This window comes from Carcharodon carcharias, chromosome 11 (genome assembly GCF_017639515.1).
Source record: "Carcharodon carcharias isolate sCarCar2 chromosome 11, sCarCar2.pri, whole genome shotgun sequence".
In the NCBI taxonomy this organism is placed as follows: Eukaryota; Metazoa; Chordata; class Chondrichthyes; order Lamniformes; family Lamnidae; genus Carcharodon; species Carcharodon carcharias.
The window spans coordinates 9,757,927-9,771,470 of NC_054477.1; the positions used below are offsets into that span (position 1 = coordinate 9,757,927).

General features: G+C 46.3%; 1 protein-coding gene across 3 annotated transcripts in view; it reads left to right on the forward strand.

The window, feature by feature from the left end:
- Positions 1-13,544, forward strand: part of ints4 (integrator complex subunit 4) — a 71,138-nt gene that overhangs the window by 44,688 nt on the left and 12,906 nt on the right. For all 3 annotated transcript variants that reach the window (XM_041199681.1, XM_041199683.1, XM_041199680.1), the window contains exons 14-17: positions 2,552-2,685; positions 8,099-8,256; positions 9,823-9,916; positions 12,236-12,316. In XM_041199681.1, coding sequence (XP_041055615.1) covers positions 2,552-2,685; positions 8,099-8,256; positions 9,823-9,916; positions 12,236-12,316 — 467 coding nt within the window. The remainder of the gene's footprint in view (positions 1-2,551; positions 2,686-8,098; positions 8,257-9,822; positions 9,917-12,235; positions 12,317-13,544) is intronic.

Genomic DNA, 13,544 nt, shown 5'->3' on the forward strand with positions numbered 1-13,544 from the left:
CCAGCATTGCAGCTTTATTTTGTTTGGCCGCTTTTGCCTTGACATACAGAAGGCAGAGCCCATCTCTGTCTAATAGAATAATTGTACAAAATAAAAACAGAATTACCTGGAAAAACTCAGCAAGTCTGGCAGCATCGGTGGAGAAGAAACGAGTTGACGTTTCGAGTCCTCATGACCCTTCGACAGAACTGTACAACCTCATTTGGATCTTGTATTACTTGTGCTGGCTCCTCACCCTCAATATTGCAGTGAAACCTACCAAAACGTCAGTGCCTCAGTCTTATTCACATGAGATGTTAAACCGATGTCCCCCACCCCCCGCCAACACACACACACACACACACACACACACACACACAGCTGCCCCCTCAGGCGGGTCTAAAAAGATCCTGTGGCACTATTTTTTGAGGAAGAATGTGGGAGTTTGCTCTCAGTATCTGCTAATTCATTCTGAAGCCAGATGGTGAAGTAGGAAACCGTACACAAGTCCTTTTTACTTAATGCCAGATTTATTTACAGGATGCATCATTACATATGTCCGCGGATGTACTTACACCACATGGACTGCAGCGGCTCAAGAAGGCAACTCACCATCACCTCCTCAAGGGCAGTTAGGGATGGGCAATAAATGTTGGCCTAGTCAGCGACGCCCACATCCCGTGAATGAATTTAAAAAAAAAATGTCTGTCTCCTTCCAAACTAACACCCCGGCCACGATTTTTTGGATGGCGGGGTTTCCCTCCCCGACATCCGAAGAGTCAGCAGGGAACACGTTCTGCCCCGCAGTGCTTTCACGCTCCAATGAGGACTAATTGGCTGCAGGCGGGTCTTCTGCCCCTCCCTCAGGAGGAAGTCCCGCCTCAGAGAGCTGTCGGCCAATCTGATTAGCCGGCAGCTGTCTAGTCCCTGCAACGCCAGAAGCTGCAGTGGACAGGACTGGGACTGCAAACAGTCCCCAGGGCCCAAGTCCCGGGATTCCAGGAGGAGCTAACTGTTGGGGTCTCAGGGTGGGAAGGGTAGAGGGAGGCCTGGGGGGTGGACGCTGGGGTATTGGGGTGTCGGCAGAGAAGCCAGTGGGGGAGCAGGGAGGTCCTCTAGCTACCGGACCTAAAGGTGGTGGAGTGGGAGGGGAAGGGGTTGTCTGATGTTAAAAGTGGAATGATGATGGAGACCCCAGGCACTTCCCAACTGAGGGCTGAACCCTGTTATTTTTGGGCTTCCTCCATACCCCGGAACTCCTTGCACTAGCCTATAAGTTGAGGCTGGGTGGGAAAAGGCCCTTCAGTGGTCAATAATTGATCACTTAAAGGCCTGAGTTGGGGCAAGGCCTCACCCACCCAAGGATAGAATTGCAGAAGAGGTCAGGGTGGGTGGGAACCCAGCGAAGCCTATCTGAGGAATTTTATGCTCATCTTCTGCCTACAAACCTGCTGGTGGGGGAGCATAAAATTCTGCCTCCAGTGCCCCAATCATCTCTCTTTATGTGTGCTCAAGATACTTAATCAATGCCCTTTATAACTTTTATAACCCAAACAGTGCCCTAGCCAATATTTACTTCTCAACCAAAACTATTTAGAAAATAATTTATCTGATTCTTATCCCAACGCTGTTTGTGGGATCTTTTGTGTGCAAATTGGCTGCCCCGCTTCCTATGTGACAACAGGAACTGCACTTCACTTCACTTCATTGGCTGTAAAGCACTGAGGTTGTGAAAGACACTGTATAAATGCAAGCCTTCTCATTGTCTGAGGAAAAAGTCCCAACCCTCCTCACTGTGCAGTGCAACTTGCAGCTGCTTACACACCAGATGCTCTCTCTCTGACCACCTCCCCCCCCCCACCCGGCCACCATACCCGATAGCAGTCCGCTTGAGTCAGCCCGTAGAACCCAGACACTTGCAATTGTTACCGCAATTGGTACTAATTGGATGGGCACTTGAAGGAAGTAAACTTGTAGGGCTACGAGAGAGTGTTATCATAGAACCGATGGATGGAATGGCCTCTTCCTGTGCCATAATGACTCTGTGCTCCTACAACTCTTCAACCATAACCATTGAAGGCCACGTACAGCCAATATTCCAGTTAGAATCCACCAACTTACAAACCCTTTCTGAAATGGGGTCTGGCAAATACCCACCCTTCCAGCCCTCCCCCCAATTTGCTGGGTTCTCCAGCTCCCTCTCTTCCCACAATAATCCTAAAGATCTCCCTCCAGCAGAGAAAGTTCTCAAGAACCTGTCCCCCATCCTCCTAATCACAGACCATATTCCAAAGCAGTCACCTCCTCTCCAGAGCAGAGTGCAAGGCACCCAGTCCTCTGCATTTAAATAGGCTGCCCTTGACCTGGGAGGGCTTGAATCTGACACTGGGTGCTAACAATGTTTCATTTTACGACTCCAGATTTTTGGATGAGAAAAGTTATTGTTGAAAAATGAATGAAGGTGAAAATACTCATGTTAGAATGTTGGAATGAATATTTGTACAGGACAGGTTATCGTCCCTCTAAGAGTGTACACAACTAAAGAAGGTTTCTTAACTCCATATTGTACTAGACATCGCAGTGCTGGTGCTGGTATTTAATGCTGCCAAGACCTGTCCTACTATGTCAGCACTCTTCTCTGATCACACATTCCGACACTATGCTTACCTACGTGACAGCCTCTCCCACCTGGTGCCACCATTGCAGGTAAGTGAAACTGGTAGCAGGCTCAGAAATCTATTCAGTGCATGTTGTGGAGAACCTTAGAAGATCTTAGAAGACCCTGGGATCCTGTGCTCTACGATGGGGGATGTCCTGACTTTCAGGGAGGATGCAGGGTGTGCAATTAATTAGGTACCCAGGACTCAGGACTAGAGGAAACTCAGAATGTTTACGCTGGAGCAGAGAAAGCTCAGGAGAGCGACTTTTGATGTTTTCTAAATTTCTCGTACTATTGATTCTGGGGATGCGGGCATCATTGGCACAAATGGCGTTTATTCACCACTCCCAGCTGCACTTGAGAAGGTGGGTGTGACTAGACTTCTTAAACAGCTGAGTGCATTATCACTGGGCAGCTTCGGAGGGCAATTAAGAGTTGAGTACTTTGGTGTGGGACTGGAGTCACAAGTAGACCCAGACTGGGTAAGGATGCAGCTTTCCTTTCCTTTTATTGATAATAAACCCGTTGGATTTTTGCAACAACCTGACAGCTTCGTGGTCACTTTAAACTGGTACCTGCCTTTTATTTCCTGATTTCATTGAACTGAATTCTCAAACTGCCAAGGTAGAATTATTAGTTATTAGTCCAGATGGTAGAATTATGAGCTATTAGCCCAGACCTCTGGAATACTAGCAACATAACCTCCTACATGACCATATAAGTGAGCTGAACATGAGTAAATTGTTTGACATAACAACATTCTCTCCCGTGGGGGCTGCAGGCTTGAGTTCAGAAGCAGGGGCCACCACTTTTGTTTTAACTGCCACGTACCTACACAGCAGGAGTTCTGTGCACTGAAATTCCAGGGAGGGTAGAGGCAGATAAGCCAGCAAGTTCAAAATGGAGCTAGATTGTTATTTAAGGATAGAAGAAATCCAGGATATGAGAGAGCTTGTGACTTTACTCTTTGGATGGTTGGCACCAATTCGTCTCTTTGTCTTTATTAATCGAGGCATAGAATATAAGAGCAGGGAGGATACGATGGAACTGTATAAGACATTAGCTAGGCCACATCTAGAGTAGTGTGTGCTCTTCTGGTCGCCACACTATAGGAAAGGTGTGATTGCACTGGAGAGGGTGCAGAGGAGATTCACCAGGATATTGCCTGGGCTGGAGCGTTTCAGCTATGAAGAGAGATTAGATCGGCTGGGGTTGTTATTCTTAGAGCAGAGAAGGGCTGAGGGGAGACCTGATTGGCATGTACAAAATTATGAGGGGTGTAGATAGGAAGAAACTTTAACCCTTAGAGGAAGGGTCAGTAACCAGGGGGCATAGATTTAAGGTAAGGGGCAGGAGGTTTAAAGGGGATTTGAGGAAGAGTTTTTTTCACCCAGAGGGTGGGGGGTATCTGGAACTCACTGCCTGAAATGGCATAGTAAGCCTGAAAGGATGGTAGAGATGGGAAACCTCACAACATTTAAGTATTTAGATGAGCACTTGAAACACCATAGCATACAGGGCTATGGGCCAAGTACTGGAAAATGGGATTAGAGTAGATAGGGGCTTGATAACCAGTGTGGACATGATGGGCCGAAGGGTCTCTTTCTGTGCTGTAAAGCTCTATGGCTTTACAACCCATATACATTCCTAAGTTCAACCAGTCGTTCCTGGTAAGTTTTATGAGCCAGCTATTCTTTCCCAAGTCTGTGTGCATTTTTAAGATTCATATTTCACCACATGAAGGGAAGACAATGCATTAGTGGTAAGAACACTGGACGAGTAATCCAGAGACCCAGGCTAATACTTTGGCACACACGTTCAAATCCCACCATGGCAGTTGGTGGAATTTAAATTCAGTTAATAAATCTGCTAGTCTCAGTCATGGTGACCGTAACAACTATGATCGATTGTTGCAAAATCCCGTCTGGTTCACTCATGTCCTTCAGGGAAGGAAATCTGCCATCCTTACCAGACCTGCCCTACATGTGACTCCAGATCCACAACAATCTGATTCTTAACTGCCCTCTGAAATGGCCTATTAAGCCAGTCAATTAAAGATCAATTGGGGATGGGCAATAAATGCTGGCATTTTCAACAATGTCTGCATCCCATGAAAGACTAAAGGGGGAAAAAATTCACCCATCACGTCCACACAGTTTTTCCGAAGGAGCGATTTACCTAGTGCCGCTCCCCAGCCTTCTCTTCATATTTCTGCATATTCTTCCTTTCCAGATAACAGTTTAGTTCCCTCTTGAATGCCTCGATTGAAACTGCTTCTACCACACTCTCAGGCAGTGCATTCCAGATCGTAACCACTCGCTGCATGAAAATGTTTCTCCTCATACCCTCCATTGCTGCTTTTGCCAGTTACATTCTTGTTCTCGAGCGTCCCACCAATGGGAGCGGTTTCTCCCTATCTACTCTGCCTGGACCCCTCACGACTTTGAACATCTCTATCGAATCTCCTTTCAACCTTCTCCAGGAAAGCAGTCCCAACCTTCTCCAATCCATCAATGTAACTGAAGTCTCTCATCCCTGGAACTGTTTTTGTGAATCCTTTCTACGCTCTCTCTAATGCCTTCATATCCTTCCTAAAGTGTCCAACCAGAACTGCTTACAGTACTCCAACTGAGGCTGAACCAGTGTTTGATACAAGTTTAACATATCTCAGCAGGAGGGCATTCTAGCCAGGGTTCCAGACCCAGCTGCAGGTCTGAGTTGACGGAGGGTGTGACCAGGGTTCCAGCAGCAAGCTCAGGGGTATGAGGGGCTATTGGATTCTGACAAGCCCGGTGGGGGGGGAGGGGGAGAAGAGTATCGGCTTATTTAATGCGGGGGTTAGGATGGGGGCGGGGGGCTGGCGGGGTAGGTCTGGGAAGAGGGGCTTCTGAGTGAGCAGGTGGGAGGGGTTGGGGAGAGGGGCTTCCCAAGTCAGTGGTCTCTCCAGGCACACCAACCCCTCCACAAATCAGGTCAGAGCATCCCTTATATTTTTTTCCACCCCTACAGGGTTGGACACCCCGGTGCAGACTGGAGTTTGAACCAGGATGGAGGTCATGATTTTAATTTAGCTCAGGCCGAGGGAACGACTGCCTTCCCGTTCCCTACCCCGGCCCCCAGCCTCCGGTTGTGGGTCAGAGGTGCAGCAATGTCAAGAGCACTCCATTTGCTTCCCATTTTGTGAAAGAAAGAAGTTGAATTTCTGTAGTGCCTTTTAAAACCTCGGGGCATCCCAAAGCGAGTGAAGTACTTTTGAAGTGTAGTCATTGTTGTAATATAGGGAACGAAGCAGTAATGTTGGCTGATGGATTATTATTGGCAGGATACCTGGGAGAACTCCCCAGCTCTTCTTTGAAATAGTGGCTGTGGGATCTTTTACATCCACTTCAGAGAGCAGACAAGACCTCAGTTTAACATCTCGTCTGAAAGATGGCATCTCTGACAGTGTAGCACTCCCTCGCTACTGGCACTGGGTATGTTAATCTAGACTAAATATTCAAGCCCCTCGACTCCGAGGCGAGAATGTTACCCACTGAGCCACAGCTGACACTGTGTTGGTCCATCACACAGAGAATTCCTAGCCAATCACAGATTGGCAGCCTCATGGAGAAGCCAGTGGTAACTGGTGTAACATTGGGAAATGCACACTACTTCATGGGGTTAAGCTCTGTTCTGAGATTGTAGGCAGGGTAGAGAGGGAGCTTTATAACCATATTTTGCTGAGTAAGTGCTTTGGTTCCTCACCTTGTTGCAATATGGAAGGCTCATAGTACCAATGGCACCAGGACAGAAAAGAATAGAAGGAGATGTGAACTAATCGGGAAGTGGTGACTAAAGAGCAAAGATGGCGAAAGGCAGAATTTGAAATTCATGAGTGGTAATCACCTAGGACACAGGAACATACTTCCTGGAATTAGCTGTGTCTCCCATCTCACAACAGAAGGAATCTCTTTTTGATTGCAAGAGCAGATACCTCCGCCATGCTCTGTTAACTCAACGTTATTACAATCACGTAGCTCTTCCTTGAGGCTTGTCCATGATTGGTAGATGCCCTGGAACTATAAAGCTGGAAAGAGAAATCTTTTTTATTAAGAGCTTCCTTCTCACTGAGGAGGCTTCAGGCTAATCCACACCCAACAACCTGCTCCGAAAACTGCTCACATTTTAACAGCTGAGACAAATTACACCACGGCAGCTGAGACAATCCACAGCGTTCTATATCAAACAACCCATAGCATTCTAAACAAAAAGGCCGTTCGTCCTATCTAGAAATGTTAACTGATCCTTTTTAAAAATTCCAGGATCCAGATTCTCATCTTCACCAAAAACTAATCAGTTGGACCAAAAGCTATCTGTATGCCAAATTTCATTGAGCTCTGTCCATTAGTTTTTGAGATATATTGTTTATAGACACACAGACTAACACAGGGGCGAAAACCTCCGCCCACCTTCATAGGGAAAAGTAAAAAGAACAACCCATCTTTCTTAAGATAAAAGCAAAATAATGCGGATGCTGGAAATCTGAAACAAAAACAAAAATACCTGGAAAAACTCAGCAGATCTGACGGCATCTGCGGAGAGGAACACAGTTAACGTTTCGAGTCCGTAGGACCCTTCATCAGAACTAAGGAAATAGCTGATATTTCACCTCATTTCTCTATCTTTCTTTATTGATGAAGAAAATTGATTTTTTTTTGGGGGGGGGTGCTTTATATTTGTTCACAGGATGTGGGCGTCGCTAGCTAGGCCAGCATTTATTGCCCATCCCTAGTTGCCCGGTTCATTGGGCATTTAAGAGTCAACCACATGTTGTGGATCTGGAGTCACTTGTAGGCAAGACCAGGTAAGGGCAGCAGATCTCCTTTCCTAGCATTCGTGAACCAGATGGGTTTACGATTCCCATTGAATTCAGATTTCACCATCAGCTGTGGTGGGATTCGAACCCGGTTCCCCAGAGACCTTGGGTCTCCTGGTCCAGTGACCGTACCACAGTGCCACCACCTCCCCCAGCTGGTGCTGGGAAGGGAATAGTGTGATGACTGTCATTTGAACAAAGAAGAAATGTTTTCACATGGGGATTTGTCAGAAGGAGAGAGAATCTGCATTTATATAGTGTTCTTCAGGCCCTTGGGATGCCTTACTTCTGAGTCACTGTTCTAGTCACTGTTGTACTGCTGGAGATGCCGTCTTTTATCCCTACACATCCCCCCCCCCTAACCAAGTAGAGACTGGAGACTGATGCCTGCTACCCCTGACCTGTACAGCATATTTGCTGCCTATGGCAGCTAGTGGATCGTTTGCCACAAGCGTCGCAAAATCAGGCCCGCTGGTACAAAGATGCTGTTGCAGCGGAACGCGTGAAGGTGTTCCGTTCTGTTAGACCCTTGACTTGCGGAAAAGTGCGCCACTCTTACCCTTAGCTGTGAAGAATTGCTTAATCACTGTGACTTTCTTTTGCAGTTGCCAGGCAGGAAGATGGTGACTGTCTCAGATTCTACCAACCTTGCATTAAGTGAAGACTCGTCCCGGCAGTTTGTGCAGCAAAGCCTTGACCGAGTTCAGAGTATCCAACATCTAGATGCCCAAGGAGCTCAGGATCTTCTGAAGTTAACAATTCGGTGTGAATTTCCAATAATACAATTGCATGATGTTTTACTTAAGCCATATAGTCAGATCGTGTTTGTTATAGGTTAGTAGAGATGGGCAACAAACGTGGGTGAGTCCAGAACAAGGGGGCACTGTTCTAAAATTAGGGGTCACCCTTTTAGGGCAGAGATGAGGAGTAATCTTTTCTCTGAGGGTTGTATGACTTTGGAGCCCTTTGCCTCAGAAGATCGTGGAGACGGGGTCATTGAATATTTTTAAGGCAGAGGTAGATAGATTTTTGTTAAGCAAGGGACTCAAAGGTTATCGGGAGTAAATGGAGAATGTGGAAATCAAAACAAAGAAAATCAGCTATGATCTTATTGAGTGGCGGAGTAGGCTCAAGGGGCAGAATGGTCTGACATATGAGGAGAGATTGAGTCGATCAGGATTATATTCGCTGGAGTTCAGAAGAATGAGAGGGGGCTCTCATAGAAACCTATAAAATTCTAACAGGACTAGACAGGGTAGATGCAGGAAGGATGTTCCCGATGGTGGGGGAGTCCAGAACCAGGGGTCACAGTCTGAGGATACGGGGTAGACCATTTAGGACTGAGATGAGGAGAAATTTCTTCACCCAGAGAGTGGTGAGCCTGTGGAATTCATTACCACAGAAAGTAGTTGAGGCCAAAACATGGTATGCTTTCAAGAAGGAGTTAGATATAGCTCTTGGGGTGAAAGGGATCAAAGGGTATGGGGAGAAAGCAGGAGCAGGCTATTGAGTTGGATGATCAGCCATGATCATAATGAATGGCGGAGCAGGCTCGAAGGGCTGAATGGCCTACTCCTAGTTCCTGTGTTTCTAAAATAATTCAGACACCAGCCTTAAAATCTGCACGTCATACTTCAGGATGGATGCCAGTGTTCAGAGGAGGTTTACCAGAGTGGAACCAGGAATGAGGAACTTCGATGATGTGGAGAGGCTGAGGTTGTTCTACACGCCTTCCTTGGCCATTGAGTCCTAGAGTGGACCTTGAACCCAGAGCACTGGCTTAGAGGCACTGAGGTTACCCATTGAGCCACAAGAGATAAAGAGTAAACGTAGAGGAACTGTTTCCATGGCAGGAGAGTCAGTAACCAGAAGACATAGAAATGGGATAATTGGCAAAAGCAGTTGAGGGAAGGTAGGAAATATTTTTCAAGGCAGTAAGTTGTTGAGATCTGGAATGCGCTACCTGAAAGGGTGTTGGAAGAAGATTCAATAGTAACTTTCAAAAGGGAATGAGAACAAATATTTGAAGAGGAAAACTGTGCAGGGCTATGGAGAAAGCAAAGGTGTGGGATTAATTGGATAGATCATTCACTGAGCAGACACGTGCGATGGGCTGAATGGCCTCCTGTAGTGTACAATCCCTAACAACCGATACCGTGAACAATCACAAGGCAGCCAGCAACCCTGAGTGTAACCAGCTAAATCATCCCAGGGTGGGATGATATCGAGTTTAGCAGAGGGTTGAAGTTCAGAGCACAACTTTTATTGATTCAGTTCAGACAGTGCTGCTGACTACAGTTCTTTCTTTTAATCTCCCTTCTCTAAACAGTGACCTGCAGAGACTGGGAGAGCTACAGCCAGAGCTGGCAGGAATAGCAGAGTTTTCTGCCACATATTTGGAGTGCCAGCTCCTCCTTATGAAGGTAGGGTGGTATGTGCAGTGCTGAAATGCTGCTTCATTGTAACTCTACCTTCCTGCTGACTAACTTTTACAGCCAGTAACTGGGAATGGATTTAGTAGTGGCATATAAGATAATTGAAATGGGGTAGCAACTGTTTCCAGTGCCAGGTGGGTCAGTCCCCAGACCACACACAAATTTAAGACGAATACCCAAAGGAGCCAGAGCGGAGTTGAGAATTTTATGCAGCGAGTTGTTATGATCTGGAATGTGCTGCCAAAAAGGCTGGTGGAATCAGATTCAATAGTAACTTTCAAGAGGAAATTGGATATACCTATGAATGGAGGAAGGTTGCAAGGTTATGGTGTGTTGTTGGACTACTTGGATAACTCTTTCAAGGAGCCAGCACAGACATGATGGGCCTAATGGTCTCCTGGACTGCTCGTTTCTCTGATAGTAGGACAAATGAGTCTTTGATTTATACTTCTTCAAAAAACATCTAGCAGATCTAATGTGGGTGCCATTGAATTTGTTCAAGGCACGTGGGTGTTGCTGGCTAGACCAGCATTAATTGCCCATTCCATATTGCGCTTGAGAAGGCGGTGGTGAGCTGCCGCTTTGAACCCCTGCAGTCCATGTGGTGTAGGTACACCCAAAGTGCTGTTAGGGAGGGAGTTCCAGGATTTTGACCCAGCGACAAATGAAGGAACGCTGATATATTTCCAAGTCAGGATGGTAAGTGACTTGGAAGGGAACTTGCCGGTGGTCGTGTTCCCATCTATCTGCTGTCCTTGTCCTTCTAGATGGTAAGGGTCGTGGGTTTGGAGGTTACTGTCAAAGGAGCCTTGGTGAGTTGTTGCAGTGCATCTTGTAAATTGTGCACACTGCTGCCACTGTGCATGGGTGGTGGAGGGAGTGAATTTGAAGGTGGTTGATGGGGTGCCAATCAAGGGGGCTGCTATGCCCTAGATGTTGTCGAGCTTCTTGAGTGTTGTGGGAGTTACACTCATCCAGGCAAGTGGAGAGTTTACCCTTGGTGTGACATTTGCCATGTTCTGCTCCAGCCTCCTCGTTCAGACCAAGGCCTCTCACTCAGGCCACTGCTCACTTGTTTACTCTTTACCATTGTGCACCCTCCCACGACCATATCCACCCATAAGGCCCTTCCCTTGAGCGTGAAAAATTAAAGGGAAATTAATTGAATTGTTTAAGATGACTAAAGGATTTCATAGGGTAGATAGAGAAACTATTTCCTTTTGTGGGAACGTCCAGAGTAAGTCTTAATATCAGAGCCAGCCTGCTCAGGACGGATGTCAAGAAGGACTTCTTCACACAAAGGGGAGTGGAAACCTGGAACTGTATCCCCTAAAAAGCTGTTGAGACTGAAGGTCAACTGGAAATTTCAAAACTGAGATAGATTTTTGTTAAGCATTTATTAAGGGTCAGGAAACCAAGGTTGGTAAAAGGAGTTGAGGTGCAGTCAGCAATGATCTAAAACACATTCAGTGACTCCTAGGTAGGTTAGAGAAACCATCTTCAAAGAACAGTTAGATGCCATGAAACATTGGGATTGGATGGTCTTTCTATATGGACAATTTTTTAAAAATATATTTGATCTTGGGATGTGGGTGCTGCTGGCTGGGCCAGCTTTTATTGCCCATCCCTAACTACCCTAGAGAAGGAGCCACCTCCTTGAACCCCTTGAATGGTGAAACAGGCTCAAGTGCCTGAACGGCCTATCCCTGTTCCTATATGTGTTCCTAAAATCCTCTCTTGGTGGCATAGCGGATGTAATCTGGGTTGCCTTCCTGCCCCAGTGTTGCCCTTGAGTGAGACAGTTTTGCTCTGCATTTGTTCCATGCTGATTGAGACTTGGCATTTTGGCAGATGTTGGGGCCCCTATCTGATATCTCTGCTGTCATCGCTGTTTTGAGTTCAGATAGCACAGCAAAGGCAAGTCAAATTTAATCTACCCTGCTTATTGGCAAACTGACTGATTAGAGTGAGCCATTGATTTTACTTCTCTGGTCGATTTGAAATCAAAGGATTATAAAAGCGGGGCTGGGGAGGTGTTAAGGCAGCATTCCGCCCAATCCCTTGTGATTCTCATCAGGTGAGTTAGATTAAACTTGCTCCACAGGGATCAGGCATAAGCCTGTCCTCTTGTGTGTCACTCCTGTGTTTTGCACTCGGACAATCTCTAAATTCTGGCCAGGGGGATCTTTATTCTTGAGCAGTTGTGTGTATTGCCGATAGCAGGTGTCAAAATGCGTATGTAATAGAAATGCTGCGACGTTTCTCGACAAAGAGGAATCTGACTGGAAATGTTATTTTCCCCCGCAGTCTCTTCAGGAGAAGCTGTGGAACGTGGCTGCCCCACTCTATCTCAAACAGAACGCCATGGCCGCTGCTGCAGCTAAGAAGGTTAGAGACGTCGAATCCTGGTTCTTTTTTTGTCACCTACCCACTTCGCTTGCTTCTTACGGTGAAACGTGGGTGTCAGCATGACTCAGTGGGTAGCACTCCTGCTTTATGAATCAGAAAGTTGTTGTGTTCCACCCTGGAGACTGCAGCAAAGAACCTGGACTGACACTCCAAGAGAAAAAAGGACTTGCAATTCTATAGCATCTCCCATGACCATAGGATATCCCAGCGTGCTTTTTAAGTGTAATCATTGTTGTAATGTAGGAAGCATGGTAGCCAATTTGCACACAGCAAGCTCTCTCAAACAGCAATGTGATAATGATCAAATAATCTGTACTTGTAATGTTGATTGAGGGATACGTGTTGGCCAGGACACCGGGGAGAACTCCTCTGCTCTGCTTCAAAACTGTGCCATGGGATATTTCACGTCCACCTGAGAAGGTGGAGCAGATCTCAGTTTAATATCTCATCCGAAGGACAGCACCTCCAACTGTGCAGTGCTCCCTCAGTACTGCACGAGTGTCAGTCTTGATTTTTGTGTTCAAGTCCTGGATCATTACGTCATTTAAAAAAAAAGAGCAGAAGTAGGACATTTGGCCCATCAAGTGAGCTCCGCCATTCAATAATGTCATGACTGATCTGATTGTGGCCTTAACTTCACTTTCCTGCCTACACCCCATAACCCTTGACTCCTTTGTCGATCAAAAATCTAACTCCGCCTTGAATATATTCAATGACCCAGCCTCTACTGCTCTCTGTGGAAGAGAATTCCAAAGGCTAGTGACCATCTGAAAGGAAAAATTTCTCCTCACCTCTTTCCAAAACGGGAGACCCCTTATTTTGAAACTCTGCTCCCTAGTTCTAGATTTCCCCCACAAGGGAAAACATCTTCACAGCATCTACCCTGTCAAGGTCCCTCAGGATTTAATATGTTTCAATACAATCACCTTTCATTTTCCTAAGTTCCAATGAGTATAGGCCCAACCTGCTCAATCTTTCCTCATAAGACAAACCCCTTAATCCCAGGAATCCGCCTCGTGAACCTTCTCTGAACGTTCTCCAATGCAAGTATATCCCTCCTTAAGTAAGGAGACCAAATAAGGAATAGGACTTGAACCAGTGCAGTACTGAAGGAATGCTTCAGTATCGGAGGTGCTGTTTCTCAGATGAGAGGGAAAAAAAAGCAGGTGGATTCTCCCCCCCCCCCCACTTTTTTTGTTGAATAACT